The sequence below is a fragment of the Muscardinus avellanarius genome, assembly GCF_963383645.1.
Source record: "Muscardinus avellanarius genome assembly, chromosome: 16".
Classification (NCBI taxonomy): domain Eukaryota; kingdom Metazoa; phylum Chordata; class Mammalia; order Rodentia; family Gliridae; genus Muscardinus; species Muscardinus avellanarius.
This window is the reverse complement of record NC_137802.1, coordinates 50,687,068-50,712,289: the sequence shown is the minus strand read 5'-3', so window position 1 is coordinate 50,712,289 and position 25,222 is coordinate 50,687,068. Positions and strand designations below refer to the sequence as shown.

General features: G+C 39.9%; 1 protein-coding gene across 1 annotated transcript in view; it reads left to right on the top strand.

Annotated features, from left to right (window-relative positions):
- Positions 1 to 9,660: 9,660 nt before the first annotated feature.
- Positions 9,661 to 25,222, top strand: part of LOC308275703 (uncharacterized protein) — a gene marked incomplete at both ends in the record, with an annotated part of 67,951 nt that continues 52,389 nt past the window's right edge. Inside the window, one exon of the mRNA XM_080714056.1 lies at positions 9,661 to 10,227. Coding sequence (XP_080570182.1) covers positions 9,661 to 10,227 — 567 coding nt within the window. The remainder of the gene's footprint in view (positions 10,228 to 25,222) is intronic.

Genomic DNA, 25,222 nt, shown 5'->3' with positions numbered 1-25,222 from the left:
AAACCTGTGCGATCCTCCTATCTCAGCTTCCCAAGCACTGGGATTACAAGCGAGCTCCACCACACCTGGCCTGTTTTATTTTTATTTTGAAACAGGGCTTATTAAGTTGTAGAAGGCCTTGCTAAGTTGCTGAGACTGCATGCAAACCTGCTATCCTCCTGCTGTCCTCAGCCTCCTAAGTACTAGGATTATAAGGGTGTATCACCACCCCCAACTTCAAAACTGTTTCTTAATCTATATTTTTATGAGAGCCTTTCCCTTAAAAATAAAAAAGTCTTGCTTCTATGTCTTTATTTTTCCTCAGCCTCTCACATATAGCAAATCCAGTGAGAATTGACACCTCTACCTCTACCAGAACACCATGTAGCCTCACATTATAAATTGCTCAAATGCTTACTGTTTTCCAGTTTTACACACACACACACACACACACACACACACACACACACACACACACACCATAAAATAAGACCAAGTAAACCAAGTGTTTGCTAACTATACTAACAAGAAAAATATATCAAAAGGGGCTTGGTTTTTAATAGTCCAAATTAATTTAAAGATTCTTTGTAACCAAATTATTTGTTTTCCCTGTTTGTTGTATATTTGGGGGGAACTCCTTTAGTCCTGGTAAATCAGGGAAAGTTGATTATCATGCCATGGAATTTGTTAGTGATGCTTAAAATGAAATCTTAATATTAGTCTGAATGAGTTGGTTTAGTTATGCATTGGCACAGAAAAAGCCACAAAGTACAGATTCCAGAGAAAAATGATGCCAGGTATCATTTACTTGAATTCTGGATCAAAACTAGTCTATGGGTAATTTTTATTAGAACTCTGGTTTGCCTCTGAGTTAAGGGAATTTACTGAAGGGACATTTAGGGACCTACTGGTATATATAAGTACGGGAGTTATATTTTTCAAAACTCAATAGTATAATTAAGAGACCAGGGATGTAGTTCAGTGGTAGAGCACTTGCCTATCATGTGATTGGCTCTGGGTTCCATCTCCAACACTGCAAAAACCAAAAGCAAAATCAGAAAAATTAAGCACAACGAAAACCAGTATGCATCACAAAGCAGTTCAGTATGCAAAAACCAGTTGTGCATTTCAATGTACAGAAACTAACCTCCTCATAAAAAGTAAAAACTGATAATAAATGTTAATTTAGGAATAAATCTACCAAATTGTTGTGTTAGCTAATCTGCTCCAAGCATATTTTAGTGAAATGCCACTATACTGAGTTCCTTTGATGTCCCTTCGTCACACTCAGTTATGCCTGTGTGGTCCTCCAGTGTGCTATGAATTCCCCAGCAGGAGACTCTAAAACATATTTCTAACCCCAATAGATGTCTCGTAGATCTGTTCAAGTGAGTTTTATAAACAAGCACCTGATCTAGGTGCTTCTGTAAAGCCTGAATAGAAAGCTTAAGCAGTAGTCTCTAAGTGTGTCCCTTTGGGCCTTTGGCATTAACACCATCTGGCCACTGGTTAGAAATACAGGGCCTCTGGTTCCCCCCAACTCTTACAAAATCTGGAAGCGGCCTAGGGGTCTATATATTCACATCTCCTCTGAATGATACAGAAGTATGCTCAAGTTGTACTACCACTAAGTAGGACGTAAGTGAAAGAGTCATTCAATAAGATGGAATTTAATAAAATCCACTGATATTTTGGATTCATCCAAAACACCTGCACCAGAGATTTCTCAACTCTGGAAATAAGCTCTAAAGAGATGCATACTCAACATGCTGAAGTGTTAAGAAAACATCAGAAAGAAAGAAATACACATCCAAAACTTTATTTATTCAAAACTTTCTCTTTACTAAAAATATTTAACTCAATTAATAAGAAATATAAACATCTTCCAGTATTTAAGAGATCAGCTGAACATGGTAAGGGCTAATTGAGTGATGTGTGCATGTATATCTACACCATCTTGTATCCCATTAAGATGTATGACTACAATGCACCAATAAAAATTTTTTAAAAGAAATATTTTAATTAATTAGATAAACAATAAAAATGAGGCTATGTCTTCCAGAATTTAATAGACTAGCTGGAGATACATGATATAAATACATTAAACAGCAAAGTAGCAATTTAAGAAATTGTGACGGTGCTGTAACAGCAACTAGACAGAGATATTGCCTGCCAGCCTTTAAAGGTATTGAATATGCAGCCATAAAGAAGAACAAAATTATACCATTTTCAAGAAGATGAAAAGCCCTGGAGAACATTATGTTAAGTGAGATCAGCCAAACACAGAAGGAAAAGGTACATATGTTTCCTCTAATATGCCCAAACTAGGAAACACAAAGGATACCAGTGGGACTCCTGATAATGGAGGGGAAATACCAGCAAAGTTTGAATGGAAAGATAGGAGAGGAGGAAGGCTGATCTTGATTAATGAAGGTCTACATCGGAACATGTGTAAAATTATGAATATGACATGGTTAACCTGGACAACCATTGGTGGGAGGGGGGAAGGGAAAATGGGGGCGGGGGAAAGAGGGCACCAAATATAGTTTAAATGTATACTATTTATCTTCAATAAAAAAATTGTTAAAATAAATAAATAAAATAAATACAATAAAATAAGAATATTCAGAGACAAAAAAAATAAAAATAAAAAAATAAAATAAAAATATAATCAAACCATCACTTGCTTAATAAAAAATTACCCTCAAAAAAAAAGGTATTGAATATGATCCAAAGTATGAAACATCCAGAGAAACCCATTCCAGTGGCATAGATGTCACCAACATCAACACACATAAGCCAGTTCCCTTCCTCATCACTCAGAAATGACCCTACAATAGGAACTTTTACCTGTAATGCCAGCAAATGCACACCAAGCAGATGCGCTTCCTCTCATTGGTCAGTGGAAGAGAGCATAACTGGAAACATTACTGACCACCTCTCACCACAGTATGGGATTCAGGAAGAGAGAGTGAGGAATGTCCATTCAGATGCAGAGCATCACATGATAGGCCAAGGTAGGGAAGATGAAGAGGTCGTGTTGCAAAGATGCCATCAAGTGTGAGTCAAGAGGAAATACAGAACAGCAGAATTCATTTCAACTGGACAAGAAAATATCGTTTCTAACAAATTAAACCACTAAATGGACAAACATTATTGTGTAATCTGATAATTACTTAGCTATTCAGGAAATAAAAACAAAGAAAACATATGGACAACAGGGAAACGGGCAGGGTATAAGAGGCTGCGACACAAAGAGGCTCCTAAACTCCAGAACCTCACTCGCTTGGAAACCCACCTAGCACCTGCACCCTCTGACACCATGTCCAGCTCCTGTTGTGGCTCCTGCTGCTCAGGCCAGGGCTGTGGCTGCTGCCAGCCCATCTGCTGCAGGACCACCTGCTGCTGCCCCAGGCGCTGTGTGCCCTGCTGCTGCAACCCCATCTGCTGCTGCGGGGCTTCTGGCTGCGGTGGCTCCAGCTGCTGCAGCCCCTGCTGCCCCTGCTGCTGCCTCACCAGCTGCTGCTGCCCCTGCCCCACCTGCTGTGGCTGCTGCACCCGCACCTGCTGCTGCGTGCGCCCCCCCTGTGGCTGTGTGTCCTGCCACACCAACTGCTACCGCCCGACCTGTGTCATCTCCACCTGCCCCCGCCCCATGTGCTGTGCTGTGCCTGACTGCTGCCCCTGCTGCTGAGTCTTCCCTCCAACACATCACTGCCTTATCCAACCTTCTTTGCTGACCTCTGCCTCGTACACACAGATGTCTTCATTAGTTATATAAAACACATCACAGCCAGTCAGTGACTGAGATGATAGACTCTTAGTTGCCAACCCCTTTTCCGATGTGGCATAAAGAGTTGAATTCAGTTCCTTTAGGAGATAACAGGTGTAAACACATTTTTGTTAAAAGATTTTAACCCAGGTCCCAGTGTATATGCACATTTTTGACACGTGATGTTTTTATTCTAAATATACACTAATTGTGATGATCTCATATAGCACTGTTTCTATGTATTCTCAATAAAGAGTCAATTTCCTGATACTAATCTCCTGATTTTTTAGTTGTGTGTGTGTGTGTGTGTGTGTGTGTGTGTTTCCGTGCCACTTCACATGAAGAGCCATCTTATTCCAAGTGCAGAAGAGCATGTTTAAGAGCAGGGTCTCTTGATTCATATCATCTGTGTTACATCAGGACTGCACTAAGTATTTAGTGTGTGACATGGGAGAGATTATTATCCTCTTTCAGGCCTCAGATTTATTTTTCTGTGAATTAGGAACAACACATTATATTCTTCAAAGGTTTCAGGACCCCATTTATATAATCCATTTGACATGGAGCCTGGTACACATATAGGATTTCAACTAATATAAATTTTGCTATTATTAGAATACTAGCCTAGGCTAGAATACTATTTTGCATAGTGTTCTCTCCTAATGAACAACAGAAAAATGTGTACAACTGTTTCTCTGTCCTCTATCACCTAAAATTAAATTTTGCTATATTTTTCAAATGTCCCTTAACAATTCCAATAAGTTGAATATCTTAAAGTCATCTAAATTTCATCTGATTATATTTCTTCTTCTATGATGCCCCATTATTGGCTGTCCAAAAAAATTTTTTTAGTGTTGTTTCTTCCTCTCTTCCTTCCCTTTTTTTGTCTCTAAATATAAAAATCTTTTTCAGAATACAAAGTGAAAACTTCTGGGAAATTATAAAATTCATAGCCATTTTTCCATAAGACCTTTTTTGCATTCATTTTTATTGGTGCATTATAGTCATACACCTTAGTGGAGAACAAGAAGATAATCATTCAGCCCTTTCCCAGTTCCTACCCCATTCCTTCCCCCCTCCCTCCTTCTCATGTTTGGCTTAGTGATTGACTTTGATATGCATATAAAACTTTTAAAATTTTAATGCTCAAAATTTTGGTATTTCCTGACTGAGATCCCTTCGTAGTTTTAGCCTCTCCCGTTATTGAGGTTTCTTCTTATTTTTACTCTCCCTCCTTTGGGATTTCCTCACCTTGTTGGTCGTTCATAAGTGGACATGGAGATCCAGCATGGCGGTCTACATTGCAAGAGGCTGGGAGTCATAATGGCTGGCGTGGAATCTTGAGACTCCACATTGCTGCTCCCTGTGCTGGCCTCTATCGCCAGCCATTCTTGAGTTCTAAAGTCATTCCTCCAAGGGGAAGAACAAATCCTCTGAAATTTCAAGTAGAAAGAAAAGATATGTTAGACAGGAGAACAGTACACCATATTCCAGAGTTCTAAGCTGGAGGTATACTAAGAGTTACCACAACCAGCCCATATGCCAATGAAACACCAGCGAGTCTGTGGGCTTTCATCCTGAGGAAGGAATACTATTGAAGAGCAAGGTGTTGAGATTTTCTTTGACCTGTATAATCCTCAAATCCAGGAGATCCGAGTGGTCAAGTCAGAGAAAGCGGTGGATGAGAGCTTGCTATGCTTCAAATGCCCTTTCTGAAGTCAGCGCTTTTGATATAAGTATGAAGCCTGTAACACCAGAGTCAACATGAAAGTAAAAATGAAGGCTAACTAGCACAGGGGCACACACCTGTGATCCCAGGATTGGGGAGGCTGAGAGGTGAGGGTGGCAGGTTGAAGACCAGCCTCAGCAACTTAGTGAGACCCTGTTTCAAAAAAAAAAAAAAAAAAATAGGGCTAGAGGTATAGCTCAAGGCAGAATGCCCCTGGGTTCAATCCCCAGTACCAAAGGAGAAAAGAAAGAAAAAGAAAAGCCCAAATCCTGGTCCAAATCCTGTGTATACACAATTTTTAATATTAAGAAATTGAATTTAATTTTTGTTTAACTTAACAAACGAAAGAAGCCCAGAAGTAAAGTCGGTTTGATATGATGAAGGAATATGGTTCTTTAAAAATGGAAGCTACTCTAAAACACACAATGTACTTAAACATATCGAAGTCAACCACTAAGCCAAGCATGGGAAGGAGGGGTGGGGAGGGAATGGGGTGGGAATTGGGCAGGGGCTAAATGGGAGATGTGAACATGTATGTCCACACAAGCCTTTTACCCCGTTATGATGTATGAATACAATGCACCAATAAAAAAAGTTTTTAAAAATAAATAAAAATAAATAAAAATGGAAGCTACATATGTAATTTTTTAGTGTGGATAGATGGGAGTGTTGCTTGTATGTTACCATATAGCCAACATGTATTTTTATCTATTCTTTATTATCTTAGTAATTTCATGCTGTGTATGTACCATAACCAACCTATTGCCTAAGAGAAACATGTAAGATATGTACAGCCATTGTTACAAGTTTATAATGTATTTTTCTATCTTGTTTTATATGTATGTTATATAATATTCAAAAAGAAATTTTTTCTTGATTGAGAAAACAATACAAAATTCAAAATCCATAATTTTCATAACTGAAAATTGCCAATTGTTTTGTAGTACTTTATTATATTGGGTGTCTTGTCTTTCTTGGGATTTTAGTTGATGAATTAATACATTAGACACTTTTGGGTTTTAGTTGGGATTTCACATAGCTTGCATTTTAATTTTTTGGTTCTTTGCTGTTTCTATTAACCCATAGCATTATTTTAATAAATGTTATAATATCAACCTACTAAAAAAAATGGAAGCTGCAATATGGGATGTAATTGAAGCATATTTGGTTACGACAGAGGATGTGTCAACTCTCCAAGGATTTATTTTGAAACCATTTAACATCATTTATAAGAACATAGTCATTAAATAAATTAAGCATCTCTTATTGTATTGATATTTTGTTGCTTTGTCTTGTTTTAGAAATTGATTTTTATTTTATTAAACTAATCCAGGTACATAATTTAAAAACCAATCATTGTTAAAACTATGATCAGTACTTTAAAAGACAAGTCAGACTTGGTGGTACATGCCTATAATTCTAGTCCTAGTGAGGCTGAGGCTAGAGGATCACAGGTTCAAGGTCAGCCTCAGAAACTTAGCAAGTCTCTCAACAACATAGTGAGAACCTGTTTTTTTTTGTTTTTGTTTTTGGTTTTTTTTTTTAATGGTACTGGTGTTCCTGGAAGCCCTTCTACCTCCAGGCTACACTCCCAGACCTATTTTTACATTTTTATTTGGAAACAGGGTCTCCTAAGCCAGCGTGCGCGGCTGGCTTCGAACCTGCGTGATCCTCCTGTCTCTGCCTCCTAAGTGTGGGGATTACAAGCGTGCGCCACCACTCCTGGCGAGAACCTGTTTTAAAATAAAAATGTGCCCAGCGTGGTGGCACACGCTTGTAATCCCCACGCTTGGGAGGCGGAGACAGGAGGATCGCGCAGGTTCGAAGCCAGCGGCGCTGGCTTACCTGTTTCCAAGTAAAAAAAAAGTATAAAAATAGGTCTGGGAGTGTAGCCTGGAGGTAGAAGAGTTTCCAGGAACCCCAGTACCACCAAAAAATAAAAAATAAAAATAAATAAAAATGTAAAAAGGGATTTGAGTAGCTTAGAGGTAGAATGACCCTGAATTCAATCCGCAGTGTCAAAAATAAAGTAAAATAAAATAAAACTTTCACACCACCATTAATAGCAAAAAGAGAACATACACAAGACATTTCTTTGAGGCTTAGTTTTCTTATCATCCAAACTCAGATAAGAATGATTCTTGTATAGGAAAGTATATCACAGTATTTACAATTCCATGTTTATACAAATATCAAGGTTTATAAGTCTTGTTTTTAATAATCCAAAATGTATTAAAATATTTTAAAATGCATTAAATTTTCACATATTATATATCATCCATGTTTATTTTCAAATAAGTAGTCAACCAAAAGCGTGATGTGTGCATGTATGCCTCTACCATCTTATACGCCATTAAGATGTATGACTACAATGCACCAATAAATTTAAATTAAATTTTAAAAGTGTTAAGATGTCAAGAGATGAAGAGAAGTTGGCATAGAGTGGGTCTTACCTCAATATAGGTTGTGTGTTATATTCTTCAAATATCATTAAAAGAAAGTCTTGCAGACATTTTCAGCTCCACCCTTTCCACTTACTCTGAATTGTTCTACAGAATACAGACCTGTCTTTTCATTCACCAGAATTAACACATCTTTTCTCCTTTATGTTCCTCTTTGACAACTGCTAATTACAGGATGCAAGCTCGAGTTTCAACAGCATCCTTTATTAGCTAGAGCTAAATCAAAGAATGGGGTTTTATATGGTATTTTTAGTATTAAGGTATATGAGGCTTATAATTCCCTCCTTTTACAAGTGCAAGGATGAGATGGCACACTGGATCTGTGTAATGAAAGGTCTGTTTGCAAATGTGTCGATGCAGTTAAGAGAAAGCTCGGTACCCCTGGGCGTGTAATAACCAGGAGCAGATCTAAGGCTCTATGCAATGATTCGGATGACGTGGTCAGAAGGAGGCAAGCAAATTGTCTTAGAACTAGCACATACAGGCATTCAATAATGGATCAAGAAAATGTGGTTTATACACACTATGGAATTATATTCATCCATAAAAAAGAAGAAATTTATGCCATTTTCAGAAAAATGACAACTGAAGAGTATCAAAGTGAGATCAGTCAGTCTCATAAAATCAAGTATTGTGTGTTTGCTCTTATATGTGGAAGTTAGAAAAAAGATAGGAAGCAAAGGTGTCCATCAATAGATGAATGGATAACATCAAAGTCCCAAAGACCGGGTGAAGGAAACGGTTCAAATGCTGCTATGAACCTATACACTAATATCAATAACATGTATGGAGAGGGAGGGAGTGGGACTGGATCCAGAGGGAAACATACCAAGTGCTGTGTAGATGTGCATTTCTATTACTCTGAACTTCATTATAATGTATAATTACAGTGCATTAATAAAAGCTTTTGACTGAAAGGATGGGGAGGGATAAATCAGAGTTTATGCTACTTGATGCAATACTGTGTAGCAATAAAAATTATGTTGTAAAATTGTAAAAAACTAAAAGTATATGGAAAAAAAAAAAACCCTGTTGTCTAAATTACACGACCTCAGCCTGGAGGACAAGTCTGAAGGTAGGAGAGATCAACCTCAGCTGACTCTTTTGTCCTTAAAAGCACTGAGTCACTGTTAACTGTTACAAGTTGCATCTGGATAATGAGAATGAACACAGCCTAGAATGACCTAGGAATCTCATGGGTTCAGTGACCACCCAGAATTCCACATGAATCATAAAGCTTCCTCTTCTCTCACACGGAAAAAGAGGAGCTTACTTCCTTTTTTGATACCAGCATTCCAACAGATTGAAACATGCATTTATTCACCAGAGGTCAGAAGCTATCAGAAGCTCCCATGAAGTCATGTGAAGAGGGGAACTAGACAAAAGACAGTGATGCTCACATGTAATATAATACCCAGAGTTTGAAGTCATGTGCTATTGTACTCAAGGGAGTAAATAGCAAAGGCGATTCATGTGAAAACATCAGGAAACTTGAGAACATGGAAATAATTATTTCTACACATTGGTTGTGAGTTTTTACTAGAAAATACAACTTATTAAGTGCATTTGTGTCATATAAACAAAAACAACAAAATTGATTTCTCATCATCACAGAAACTCCTCAGCTAGGTATAAAAAGGGAACTGGCAGCAAGGAGAATCCAAAACCCAAAACTCACTCTCTTAGAAACCCACATAGAACCTCCATCCTCTGACACCATGGTCAACTCTTGTTCTGGCTCCGTCTGCTCTGATCAGGGCTGTGATCAAGGCCTCTGTCAGGAGACCTGCTGCCAGCCCAGCTGCTGCAGGCCCCAGTGTTGCCAGACCACCTGCTGCAAGACTACCTGCTGCCGCCCCAGCTGCTGCGTGTCCAGCTGCTGCCGCCCCAGCTGCTGTGGATCCAGCTGCTGCCGCCCCAGCTGCTGCGTGTCCAGCTGCTGCCGCCCCAGCTGCTGTGTGTCCAGCTGCTGCCGCCCCAGCTGCTGTGTGTCCAGCTGCTGCAGGCCCCAGTGTTGCCAGACCACCTGCTGCAGGACCACCTGTTGCCGCCCCAGCTGCTGTGGGTCCAGCTGCTGCCGCCCCTGCTGCCAGTCAGTGTGCTGCCAGCCCTGCTGCTGCCCCAGTTGCTGCCGCCCCAGCTGCTGCATTTCTAGCTGCTGCAGGCCCTCCTGCTGTGGATCCAGCTGCTGCAGACCCACCTGCTGCATCCCCATCTGCTGCCGCCCAATCTGCTGCCAGACCACCTGCTGCAGGACCACCTGCTGCCGCCCCAGCTGCTGTGGTTCTTGCTGCTGAATGCTCACACCCAACTCTCCAGGCTGTATCAACCAATGCTCTTCATGGAGTCCATCTGGGGGCTCGGTCATGCTAGGTCAATTGTGAAACCTTAATTCAAGTGATGATTAGATTGAGTTTGGACTACAAATATTCTACTCCCTCTCTGTCCAGTTACTATTTCTCTCCCAAAAGACCAACGTTTCAATTTTCCTCAAATATGTCAACTATCATATAAGCCCCTTAGAAATATTTGCTTTCCGCCATGTTTTCTCACATGGATATATTCTTATATCTTAAATAAATCTGGATTTTGCTGTCATACAAATATAAGAACATCGTGCCATCTCATTTTTCCTTCTTGAATTTTCATGCTTATTTCTTAATTTATTTTTGTTTTTCATCTCTAAAAAATAGGAAGAACAGAAACAGACAATTTAGGTGTTCCACATATATTCCATGAGCACTCCCCATTTAATACAAGAAGATGTGTTAGTATTCCTCTAATGCACACTCCCTGCCTGAAATTTCTCTGGATGAAGAAAAAACTCTGGCAGGAGAGTCAAATCCAGTAGGAGCAGACCTCAGCCAGTGAGAGGGCTTGGTGAACATGTGCACTTTCTTCCCCTGAGTGGGGGTGTGCTGCTCCAGTCTTCCTGGGGTCCTAAGTGGGACTGCTCATTGTGTCATTCTATACTATGTTCCCTCCCTGTCCTGGATTATTTCCCAAGTTCCCTACAGTGTTTCCTGGGATCACTCTCCAAACAAACTTGCTCCCAAGCCTCTCTATCCAGAGATACTACAAGGGGCACCCAGTCTAAGCCACATATGTCCCTATTCTCTGTGCTAATGCTCTTCAGCACACTTCAACACACTAAATATGGATTTCAGAGTCAACATTGCTATACAATGAACTGGTAAATTTCTCAGCACTTTACTCTTTGTTTTCTAATTTTTACACAGTTGTTTTTACACTTGTTATTAGTCTTCTTGTTGGATTGAACCCAAGGATTCATGCATGCTAGCCAAGAGCTCTTCCATTAAGCACCCAGCTCAGAACCTGTGATTTGTGTGCTCAGAAAAAATTCACTGAAGGAAGAACCTGAAACAGGAATTTTGTTTGTGCAAACTTCTTACAAGAAAATGATCTCTGGAGAAATAAGGCAAAGTTGTGGGAAAGAATAGAATGAATTCTACCTCCTCTGATTCCCAGGAAGTTCTAGCATGTGAATGAGACCACAGCCTTGCCTCTCCTAAAAACAAGATGACTAGACCTTTGTGCTCCTGCTCAGTTGTCATCAGCTATGGGCCACCCCTGGGCAGGAGGGAGGGTCCAGATAGGACGGACACCTCCAGATCTCATTGCTGCGGTGAGCTGAAGACAACCACTGAAAAACAGATCAGGCAAGCAGAGTGAACCACCTGCATCATGCACTCACACTTGCTGGAAGATGGAGACACCTTTCTCTTGACTGTTGTTTTAGGTATTAGAGAGATCTGAGCAATAAAGGTAATTATCAGTGCTTCAGTCTCTAATGATCAAAGTTTAGTGTTTTCAATTCAGTATCATTTTCTTCAGTATATAGCTACTATCAATTTAGGATTTTAGTTTGAAATTGACACAAATGCATATAATACAGAAATTTCAAAGAGGTAGGTCCTAAGACCTCAGAGCTGAAAGTCATATAGTTCCAACTTGTATATCCTTTTACAGTGACATTTCTACATTCTATTGTTGCTGTTTCAAAATAAAGTTTCACTTTTCTGGCATAAGATATAGCTTTCTTGCATCTATTACTGTGTGAAATATAATTGTCTTCAGTTAGTGAAAAATAATAAACAAACACATTTAAATCAAGCTGTTCTATTCCAGCTCTCTCCTTCAAGAAAGTGCCAAAATATAATGACTTAAAAGAAGGAAAAAGGAAATAACAATACTTATATCTAGATACTTTTAAATAAATTGAAGAATAGTAAGGAATATTGTTTAAGTGTTTTAGGGGTATAAAGAAACATGACCTGTCAGAGTTATATCCACAGCAAACTTTCCTCTATTTTTGACAGCATATCTTTCCCTACAATTCTACTCTTGCTTACTTCATCCCTGAATTCACCCATCTTTCTTTCTCTCCCTTCTTTCATACTCTCTTCCTTCCATTCTTTTTTCTTCTGTCTCTCTTTTCCTCTTTCATCTCCTTTTTTCTGTCATTTTATCTTTTCTCCTATTCTTGAAAGGCCAGAGCATCCTCCCTAGGGTTCATTAATCACTCATGTGATTAAATTTATCATGTCTTTAATTTCATCTCTACCTATTAACAACAAAATAAGTATCTTTTAGGGAAATTAACCTTACTGAGATGTTGAGGGAATAGAAAACATGAAATATTCTAACTTTAATATTATCTTAATGATATTTCTGACATGTGTAGCTAACAGCATGATATAGATACCCTTGGTCCAAAAAGTCTATTAAAAATGTAGGAAATGACAAGAAAACAATTAATGGATTAATTTGGTTCCTAGGTAAGCCCAGAATACTACCAAATTTTTATCAATTCTATCCTGGGGGAAAAAGTAAAGATACTGTTTAATCAATTTATGCTAGAAGAAATATTTAGAAAGTTTTATATTAAATGTATATTCTAAGCCGGGCTTGGTGGCGCTCGCTTGTAATCCCGCGCTTGGGAGGCCGAGACAGGAGGATCACAGAGGTTCGAAGCCAGCCGCGCTGGCTTAGGAGACCCTGTTTCCAAAAATAAAAAAGTATAAAATAGGTCTGGGAGTGTAGCCTGGAGGCAGAAGGTCTTCCAGGAACCCCAGTAGCACTAAATAAATAAATAAATAAATTCTAGGATGTGTAGGAAAAATATTTAATAAAATGGTATTTGGTACTGATTCATAAATATCTTTAACTTCCATACATTCTACTACATGGATAATAATGGGAGGAGTACTGGAAATTGACCTGAGAGGCATTCTATCTCTGAGCTTTTCCTCCAGCTCTGTTTTCTTTTTTTTTTTTAACAAATTTTTTATTGAATATAAATGGTATACATTTAAACTATATTTGGTGCCCTCTCCCCCCACCCCTGTTTTTCCTTCCCCCTCCCACCAATGGTTGTCCAGTATAACCATGTCATATTCATAATTTTACACCTATTCGGATGTAGACCCTCATTAATCAAGATCAGCCTTTTTCCTCTCCTATCTTTCCATTCAAACTTAGCTAGTATTTCCCCTCTAATATCTGGAGTCCCACTGGTATCCTTTGTGTTTCCTAGTTTGGGCAATTAGAGGAAACATATGTACCTTCTCCTTCTGTGCTTGGCTGATCTCACTTAACATAATGTTCTCCAGGACTTTCCATCTTCTTGCAAATGATATAATTTTGTTCTTCTTTATGGCTGAATAGAATTCCATTGTGTGTATTTCCCAAAGTTTTGTATCCATTCATCTGTTGATGGAGATCTACAAGTTCTCTCTAGGTTGCTCAAAATCTTACTAAATTACCAAGGCTGGCCTCAAACTTGCAACCCTCCTGTCTCATCCTCCCAAGTACTGGGATTACAGTCACACACCAATACACCTGGCTTGGGCAGTAATTTAACCTGTGTGGTGACATTGTGTCTCCACTTCACTCACAGTGAACTCCTGATGGATCTGAGATGGTATGTAAGAATAGGTTGAGCTTTCATTTGGTCTCAGCAAATAAAATAGTTTTAAATGTCATATGACAGCCGGGTGTGGTGGCACACGCTTGTAATCCCCGCACTTGGGATGCGGAGACAGGAGGATCGCGCAGGTTCGAAGCCAGCCGGGCTGGCTTAACAGACCCTGTTTCCAAATAAAAATATAAAAATAGGTCTGGGAGTGCAGCCCAAAGGTAGAAGGGCTTCCAGGAACCCCAGTACCACACACAAAAAAAATAATAATAACAACTGTCATATGATTTTACATAGCTTCCTACATCATAGGGAACAAGAGATAAAATCCATGATCTAAACTATGAAACATTCCAACACTTGTAAGCAGAAAAAGGAGCAACAGCAACCACTGAAGACTAAAAAGGAGAATCCAGAGAAACAAGATGAAAAATTTGTAGGGTGTAAAGCCCACAATCCAAAGAAAAGAGAAGATACATGAAAAATGAAAGAATTTCACTTCCAGCTGTGACAACCTAGCTGGTATCAGATCTAATCTTTCACCAAGGATAACTGATAAGTGAATAAAATTAGGAAACCCGTGCTTGTAAACAATGGAAATTGACCTGTACAGGTAGGATTTGACGGACTCTGGTCTCAGAAGAAAATTCAAAAATTTCAGGTAGAAGATAAAATCATCTCAAGCCTCTAAAGCTTCTCATACATAATATCTAGTATTCAATTTAAAAAAAATTAACAGGAATATCAGGAATAAAAGAGCCAAATAAAGCTGTGTATAGTGACAGACACCTATAATCCCAGTACTTGGGAGGCTGAGACAGGACGATGCCAAGTTCAAGGCCAACCTCGGCAACTTAGTGAGACTCTCGGAAACTTAGAAAGACTCTATTTCAAAATAAAAACGACCAGGGGTGTAGAGTATACCCTGGGTCGGAGGTAGGATACCTCAGGGTTCAGTCCCCCTCCAAAAAAGGAAATAAAAGAAAAAGAAAAGAGAACCTCAAGTTGCAGTTATGAAAGATGAATAAATTTCGGAGATCTAATATCTAATGCATGCATTGCGCACTTGCAATTTCCAAAGGTAGCTGTTAAATGTTCACACACATGCGCACAGGTAGTGCTGTAAAGTGTGGATATGTTGACTAGCTTGCCTGTTGTGATTATTTCACAGTATATCAAAATATCATGTAGATCTTTTTGCATTATTTATAGGCAAAAGCCAGCAGGGATAAAAACCACAACACATCCTGTTTCAAATAGAAAAGTAAGCCGAGCATGGTGGCGCACGCTTGTAATCCCCGCGCTTGGGAGGCAGAAACAGGAGGATCGCGCAGGTTCGAAGCCAGCCCCGCGCGCTGGCTTAGGAGACCCTGTTTCCAAATAAAAATGTAAAAATAGGTCTGGGAGTGTAGCCCGGAGGTAGAAGGGCTTCCAGGAACCCCAGTACCACCAAAAAAAAAAAAAAAGTAAGCCTGGAATCCAACTGAAATGATGGAAACTGGAAGACAATGAAAAGATTAGGTGTCCATCAACAGATGGGTTACAAAATTATGGCAAATAGGCACAATAGAATTCTACTCAGCAATAAAGAAGAACAAAATTATGTTATTTGGAAGAAGATGGAAGGACCTGGAGAACATGATGTTGAGTGAGATTAGCCAGTCACAGAAGTGAAAAGTCCTGTTTTCCCTAATATGCACAAGCTAGGGAGTAATTGGGAATCCAGACGGACTCCAGACAATGGAGGAGAAACTTCAGGAGAGCCTGGGAGGAGACCTGGGGCAGGGAGGAGGAGGACTGAGGTTCATTAATGTAAATACTACCATCTACTCTGTGCACACAAGTGAATATACCAATGTCAGTCGGGGTACTCTACATTGGGAGGGAGGCTAATGGGGGAGGGGGAACCAAGAGCTGTGTGAACGTATGTCATTATCGACATGACTTATGATGGGAGACTATAATGCACCAATGAAAGCACACACACACAAAAATGCTGAGAGAAAATGCTGCTCATGTAGAATTATACACCCAGAGAAACAAAAAGAATAGTGACATAAAGTTATTTTCCTTCTTCAAGCAGGTCCTTAACTATTGTTTCTTCTTCCTGTTTGGCTTTTAAACTAATTTGTGGGTTCCTTCATAATCTTCAGTTATCTCATTTCTCTGAGGTTATATATTTCTTTTCCTACATCTACTGTGCTACTGACAATGAATTATTTCTTGTGTACTTTGTAATAGTGGCCTGTGCATTTGACCTACGCAGAAATTGTCCTCTATAGACATCTAGTGGAGTCTGTGTATGATTTCTTAGAGGTTTATCTCTTCTTGTGCTTGAATGCTTTTTCGTTTTGAGTTTTTCTTGGGGGGGGGGTATTTCCATGTGCTATACATTTTTTTAATGGTTGCTTGTGTTTCTTGTGATTCCAAGAACATTCTCTACTTAGTACAGTCTCAATCAACAATATCCCTGCTACAATCCAAAAATGGCCACACAACTTAGAAAACGGAAGATTTATTTGCTTACAGTTTTCTAGATATTCTGGATTCGGTCCATGTGAGGCTAGGGTCTGAAGCTCAGGTCATGGCAGCAGGGATTGGAGAGAGGAAGAGAGCAAAGCTCTGCTCAAACATTATGAAGGTTGGAAGCAGAAAGAGAGGGAGAGCAGAGAGTAAGAGGAACTAATATACAATCCCCAAGATCACAACCCAGGGACCCCTCCTGGCAACCAAGCCCCACTTCCAACATTGCTACCGTGTTTCTGTGAGGGCTGGGGTGACATTCTAAATTGAAACCACTACAATTACCAGTTAGTTTCTCACCTTGATTCCTTCTCTACCCAAATAAAAAACTTAATTACTGTACAGTTTAAATGTCTACGAGACACTTGATTGCCACATAAAATTCTTGAATTCAGACCCTACAAAAAGACTAAGATTTTTTTTTTTCTGCATCGTCTCAAAAGGAACCACATGAAGAATACAAATTTTATGCAGGGGCCACATTTCCTAGACCCTAGTTTGTGATAGTCTGAGGTCCCATTTCTTGTACCTTCCTGGATTTTAGCCTCCAATTCTGATTAGGCCAGAGGACATAAGCTAATTTTTGTAGTTTGAGTTCTCTCTTTGCTTCTAGAAAATTAGTGTTCCTTTTTCTTTCTCTTTCTTTCTTTTCTTCCTTCTTTCCTTTCTTTTTTTATTTGTATTGTTTTGCTTTTCCAAATTAACCTATGTAATTAAAATATTTTAAGATGTTTTTGAGGCAATTATATTTGTTTGTACTAGGAGGTACATCTGCAAAATCAGTCATGTGTACAAGAAGTATCTTATTTTTAAAGTTTAAAAAAGATGAGAGAGTTACTTGTTGTGTCTAACAAAAAAGAGTACTTATAGCTGAAGCTCCTGTAAAGTAAAATCTATTAGATACATAATAATTTCTCCCCAAAGACCTAGAACAACCCACTCTTAACATACTAACACTGAATAAAATATTTTTTCAATCCAAATCTATTTTTATATTTTTAACTTTTTTTTAATTAAACTCAGAATAGTTGAAAAAATGAATGCAGAAATGTACTTATGCCATGAAGCTTTCTTCTAGATGTATTATTTCCACACTTATCTTCTCTCCAGAAAGGTAGACCAGAAGATAGGTAGATATATAGTTGGGTGGGTAGATGGATGGATACAACAATTTTATTGATAGAATACTCTTACCTATTATCCAATATAAGTTCTATATCCAAATATTGCCAATACTATCTTATAGAGCAATTTTTATCCATGTCCATGCATTGCATTTGGATATCATATTTTTCGTTTCCTTAAATCTGAAGGCTTTTTATTAGATGGCTTTGATTTTTTTAAGCAAAGAGGCCAGTCATTATGCAGATGATTATTTAGTGTATGTGTATTTAATGTTTTTTTATAGTAAGACTCAGGTTATGCCCTTTGGCAGGAATACTGTATGTGATAAGTCTTTTCAGTGTGCGACTACAAGGGGAAAATGTCAATTTGTTTATCATTAATAATACTAACTTTTAATTTTTTTGTGGTATTGGGGTTCCTGGAAACGTTTGTTCTACCTCTGGGCTATACTCCCAGATCCATTTTTATATTTTTTATTTGGAAACAGGGTCTCTGAAGCCAGCAAGGCTGGCTTCGAACCTGGGCGATCCTCCTGTCTCCGCCTCCCAAGCGGGGATTACAAGCGTGCGCCACCACGCCCGGCAACAATACTAACTTTTTTCACAGCATTAAAAATATGTTCTCAATTTTCTTCACAGTAAAGTCAGCATTTTCCCTAGTTGATGGTGATACATTTTGAGGTATGCAAATGTCCTATTCTGAATCAAACTTTTACTTAATAGTTACAGCATTCATTGATGGCATTTAATCAAATTTTATTATGATGACTATATACAGTAATTTTGCAATGCCATTATTCCTTCTACATTTATTAATTGTCATTCTACTATCACAGATACTTGCCTCACCTCTTTTATTTCTCTAATTAGTTTCAGGGTAGATTCATGGATTCTTTTTAATATACTCTTATTGAGGCATTGTAACCATACATCATACTGATGTTTCATGTATAAAAGCATACATGTCTGGACCACCTGGTGCATTTCCCTCCAGACCGAACCCTGTTTACTTTTGCTTTACATTTATAATATTGAAATTGGTATTTATAGCTGCATAAATGTACACAGGATCATTAGAACTTATTCCTTCACCATGTTCCTCTCGTGGATTCTTAATTTATTTGATGGGTTAAAATCCATTCCTGATGTAATTCATTTTGATGCCCAAGTTGTCTCATATTGGACCAGTGAGAGTCCTTTAAGATGACTCAAATACTGTTCACACTTAAAATAAAAATGAGTCATTGGTAAGAGTTTTAAATTGAAAAAAGGAAGTAAAATCTGGTGCATACCTTGAAGTAGTCTAGAGAGCCCACTATCCAATGGACATTCATGACTCACAATTAGGATTCTCTTCCTCACTGCCCACAAGGAGCCAATTTATGAAGACGTGCTTTTGTCAACTTCCCTATTATAATTCTGTTTCTTTTTTGACATCAAAAGAGATAAGGGCATCATGAGGCCAATCCACCCAAAGAACATCATGAGTGATACACAGACCATAGGTTCATACCAGTGACCAAATCCATGGGATAGGCCGTTCTGAGAAGACAGTGGCCAAACAAGGATTATGTGAGGATGACCAAATTAAACAATCCTAACACATGAGGAAAAGGAAGACTTATCTTAAAATATCTTCATCTTTAAGACTTCATCTTAAAATACCCCCCCAAAAAAACCCAGAGTGATTAACTTAATGACTATTTCCTTAGGGGGAAAAAACTTGGAAGTGGTCTAGAAGATGGTTAGAGGAGAGTATAAAAGAGGATGTGTGGCAAAGGGGCTTTCAGATTCATTTAAACACACTCTCTTATTACCATCAGAACCTCCACCCTCTGACACCATGTCCAGCTCCTGCTGTGGCTCCTGCTGCTCAGGCCAGGGCTGTGGCTGCTGCCAGCCCATCTGCTGCAGGACCACCTGCTGCTGCCCCAGGCGCTGTGTGCCCTGCTGCTGCAACCCCATCTGCTGCTGCGGGGCTTCTGGCTGCGGTGGCTCCAGCTGCTGCAGCCCCTGCTGCCCCTGCTGCTGCCTCACCAGCTGCTGCCGCCCCTGCCCCACCTGCTGTGGCTGCTGCACCCGCACCTGCTGCTGCGTGCGCCCCCCCTGTGGCTGTGTGTCCTGCCACACCAACTGCTACCGCCCGACCTGTGTCATCTCCACCTGCCCCCGCCCCATGTGCTGCGCTGTGCCTGACTGCTGCCCCTGCTGCTGAGTCTTCCCTTCAACACCTCACCGCCTTATCCGTCCTTCTCCACAGATGAGGACCTTCCTTGTTTAGAGGGCTAATGAGCGCCTGGCCTGGACCTGCCATCCTCCATGCTGATTTCAGATATTTCATGTGTGCGCTCAACATTAGAACACATGGAGTGAGTTGGTGTCACCTAACTGAATTGAACCTCATGATGCTTATTCCTTGGGTCACTTTAGTTAGGCACAGATCTTCTCAAACCACCTAGCAGTTGGTGAAATCATTCTCCTAACTTCCTTTCTCCAGGATTTTTTGGGAACCTAATGTATTTCTATACCAAAATAAACTTATGCTTTATTGCAATATAAAGTCAGCATGATTGGTACTCCCTTGAGATTTTGTCTTCAGTTTGTAAACAAGTGTACTTAAATACACCTGCAAAACATAACAGGATCTTGTCACTTTTCAGGCTCCCTTATGTCTTCTTCCTGACTTTTTCCATTATGTCTTACTGTTTCTAATGCAAATCACCAAACACCATGAATCTTTCCTAGGAAAAGAACATAAAGGTTGAAACTAAGTGTTTGGACGGCTCCATGAATATAAAATCTGAAAGAGCACAAGCGCTTTCATGCATCACGTCAAACAGCCTACATGTTTGGTATTAAGACTGGCATTTAAACCGGGCATGGCAGCACACGCTTGTAATCCCAGCATTCGGGAGGCTGAGACCAGAGGATCGCGGTTCGCGGACAGCCTCAGCTACTTAGTGAGGCCCTCCGCAACTCAGTGAGACCCGGTTTCAAAATAAAGAATAAAAAATAGGGCAGGGGGTGTAGCTCAGAAGTCGAATGCCCCTGGGTTCCAGCCCTAGACCCACGCACACACACACACACAAAGACTTGCATTTAAAGACAAAGGTGTTAGCTGGGCGTGGTGGCGCACCCTTGTGATCCCAGCCTTCGGGAGGCTGAGACCAGAGGATTGCGGTTCACGGGCAGCCTCAGCTACTTAGTGAGGCCCTGTTTCATAATAAAGAATAAAAAATAGGGCAGGGGGTATAGCTCCAGACCTGCAAAAAAATAAATAAATAAAGACAAAGGTGTTTCCGTGCAGGAAATGTGCACCAATTGTGTCCATATTTACAACAGGACCTCAGCCATGCCTCACTCCTTCTTTCGATAAAAAGATTTCAACCAAGTACATTCAGTGGACAGGCAAGCAACTGAAAGGAGTGGAGCTGGTCCTAGAGAAAACATGTGGCTTATTGGAAACCATTGCAACTGCAAAACCACATCAGAAAGTTCTTCCCAGCTCCTAGCAATTGTTGCCAAATGGATATGCAGGCTCACCAAAAAGGGAGTTGGCGGCCGGGCGTGGTGGCGCACGCTTGTAATCCCCGTGCTTGGGAGGCAGAGACAGGAGGATCGCGCAGGTTCGAAGCCAGCCAAGTGTGCCGGCTTAGAAGGCTCTGTTTCCAAATAAAAATGTAAAAATAGGTCTGGGAGTGTAGCCCGGAGGTAGAAGGGCTTCCAGGAACCCCAGTACCACCAAAAAAAAAAAGGGGGGGGAGTTGGCTTCCGCAGGCCTTCCCAAAAGCCAATCTCTTCATTTATTCATTCAAATAGCTTTAACAGAACACTTATGAGGTAGACATTATTATAGGTGGTAAGATATTATGGTTGGAGCTTAGAATGCCCCCCTAAAACTCATGTTAAAAGCAAGGTTCCCACTGGAGGAGGGTTTAGAAGTGGGAGCATGGTCTTGAGGACCTTGAGCTGAGAGCAGTTTTTCTTTGCCCTACTTCTTGCCCCTGCAGTTTCTGCCAGCCAACTGTGGACTGAACCTCTCAGACAATGAACCTGAATAAATCTTTCTCTAAATTGTTCTTGTCAGACATTTTGGGCATAGTGATTTAAGAGCTAACTAAAACATAGGTAATGGTCAGAATTAACATGCACAAGACTGCACTTGTAGAATCTACATTCTAATGGAGTTTCTTAATGAAAATCGTGAATGTGCTTCCTTTTTTTAAGTATTGGGGATAGAACCCAGGGGTATTCTACTTCTGAGCTATACCCCCAGCCCTATTTTTTATTCTTTATTTTGAAACAGGGTCTCACTGAGCTGCAAAGGGCCTCACTAAGTAGCTGAGGCTGTCCATGGACTGTGATCCTCCTGTCTCAGCCTCCCAAATGCTGGGATTATAAGCATGTGCCATCACGTCCAGTTTGTGTGTTTCCTTTTAAATATCTGTCTATACATTTGTCCACTAGGTCTCACACAAAATATATCTGTGCATCCTTTTTTAAAATTTTTAATTGGTGCATTATTGTTATACATCTTAAGGGGAACAAGACAGTAGAGGCATACATGCACACATCACTCACTTAGCCGTCCCCCAATTCCCTTCCCGTTATCTCCCCCTTTCCTTCTTCTCATTTTTGGCCTAGTAATTGACTTTGATATGTTTTTGAATGTACAATACATTCATTAGGGAATTTCCCTCTCCCCCCTCCCATCCTTTCATTCATATGAATGAGATTAAGCTTTGGAGCTCCACTTAAGACACAAATGGAAATACAATCCCCAAGTGGATAGCTTTACTAATGACACGTCTCACCTTTCAATCCTAGAGCCCCCTAAACCTTACTTTAGAGAGGGAGCTTGGGGTACAGGCTCACTGAGGGGGAACGGAATGGAGAAAAACCAACAGTCATTTGCTTGGGGTGAGAACCAAACTATAAAATAGCATCTGAAATTAACATGTGAAATTAACAAAGACATGAGACACAAGGTCAATATGCATACATTAATTGTATTTCACCTCTTATCAAAAAACAGTTTCATAACTAGATTTAAGGAAAAGCAGTTTCACTTACAAAAGTATCAAAAGCATAAGGTGGGCGATGAGAAAAAAATAGAATGTGGAAGACCTCTGTCTCCAAAACTGCAAAACTTTACCAAGAGAAATTAAAGATCTGAATGAGTACTCCACATAAATAAATAATAATAACAATTCCCTAAATAGTTCTCAAACTTCTTCCTATGTATGCGTATTTCTTGTCTTAAATGTTTAAAGGGCAGAGACGAAAACCTAACCATTCATTTCTCATTTGTACCAAGCAAAATATTCCCAATATACATTGCCAAGAGAAAATAGCTGGGGATATAAAAATATATACCTTCAATAACACTTAAGTTATACAAACTCATTGGGTATGCTAACTTACCGAAGTGTAGGTAACAAATGTTCCCTTCTGATATCCCATCACTGAAAAATATGTCCATAATAATTTAAGAATTCTAAAAGAACCCACCATGTCAATGTGCTTTTACAATTGAAAGGTAATGATTCGGTGTATTACAACTGTTTCAAACTGGATATATTCAGTGAGACAAAACAGATAGGAACTTCTTTGGGACTCTTTATACCTCACTGCCTATTCAGAAAATCCAAATGAGTTATGGTATTTTCTCATTTTACTTCTCCAGGACCCCTCCCCATCTATGGGATTTTCATCTTATTTTCCTGCTAAAATTACCTATGACTTGTTTTTAATCTACTTGACAGAAAAAGTGATTTAGTCATCATAAAATCTATTCTCAACGTTATTTCCCAGAGGTAAATGCATAAATGAAGAATTAACGCTCGCAAGAGGGATCAGACAAAGGAAGGATAATGGAGCTGATTCATTTGGCTTCACCAAAATGGATAGTTCATAACACAACAGGAAAAGGAAATAAACACAATTATCTAATTAACTAAAACTAGCTGCTCTTCTCTTAGTATAAACAAGATTCTTTGAGTGGTCAGAGGAGCCCTTGGCAGGGTATAAAAAGCAGGAGAGAGCAAGGGGATATCAAACTTGTAACACACACTCTCGGAAACCCACCTAGCACCTGCACCCTCTGACACCATGTCCAGCTCCTGCTGTGGCTCCTGCTGCTCAGGCCAGGGCTGTGGCTGCTGCCAGCCCATCTGCTGCAGGACCACCTGCTGCTGCCCCAGGCGCTGTGTGCCCTGCTGCTGCAACCCCATCTGCTGCTGCGGGGCTTCTGGCTGCGGTGGCTCCAGCTGCTGCAGCCCCTGCTGCCCCTGCTGCTGCCTCACCAGCTGCTGCCGCCCCTGCCCCACCTGCTGTGGCTGCTGCACCCGCACCTGCTGCTGCGTGCGCCCCCCCTGTGGCTGTGTGTCCTGCCACACCAACTGCTACCGCCCGACCTGTGTCATCTCCACCTGCCCCCGCCCCATGTGCTGCGCTGTGCCTGACTGCTGCCCCTGCTGCTGAGTCTTCCCTTCAACACCTCACCGCCTTATCCATCCTTCACCAAATATGAGGACCTTCCTTGTTTAAAGAAAAAAAATAATGTAGTGCCAAAGAAAACTGAGTTCCATAAGCAAATCTCAGTCCTAGTCATTCTGTGCCCACATTCTGACTTTTGTCCAAATTACTTCCCTTCTCAGTGAAATGGATTCACTAAGAACTTCCTAATAATTTAACACATTGTCCCCAACATTTTCCCCTTTGTTTTCAAAACATTTATTACTCATGCTTAAAGAACTGGAAAATTACTTTTATCACTTGTAGGGCCACAGATTATAACTCTTCTGATATTGAAATCCAATGAAACATCTCTGTTATGGTTCTTTAGAGGATTTCCATGTACTTTGTTATTTTTATGTAATGAAATAAACCTCCATTCTATTGGCACTGAAAATTGAAGGTGATTGTCGCTCCCTTTCTTTTTTAAGAGGTTTTATATCTAGGTCCTGGGCCATTGTATTTTGCCTACACTTATAAGTTAGACAGCACACATTAGTCAACCTTAAATCAGAAGTCAAATGACATTGGTCACTGCCTGGTTTTCTCTAGAAAGTATTTTTAATCTCAGTCAAGTTAACTAACTACTTTTTAATCTTTAGAAACAAAAGAATGAAACTAAAGTCATGGAGATATCCACGAATATAAAAACAGGAGAAAAGTTTTGAAAAGATTGAACACAATACATGAGCTTTTATTATTTATTTATTTTTTTTTTTATTTATTTTGTGTGTGTGTGTGTGTGTGTGTGTGTGGTTCTAGGGGTGAAATCCAGGGACATTCTACCTCCAAGCTACACCCCTAGCCCTATTTTTTAGTCTTTATTTTGAAACAGAGTCTCACTGAGTTGCAAAGGCCTCAGTAAGTAGCTGAGGCCATCCATGAACTGCGATTCTTCTGTCTCAGCCTCCCAAATGCTGGGATTACAAGCATACACCACCACACCTGGCTAATTCATAAGCTTTTAAAATGCCTTCTTTAATATTATTTTAGCCAATAAACACAACTAACTGATTGTTTAGAAGAGAGAAGAGACAAAAAGAAAAAAGAAAGAAGAAAGAACAAAAGGAAGAAAGAAAGAAAATCATTTTGTATTGACCTCATGGTAAGCGTCAATACGCAGTTGATTCTCTAAGATATTCTAAGTTAGGCAGTCATGACAGCCCAATGCTTCCAGGC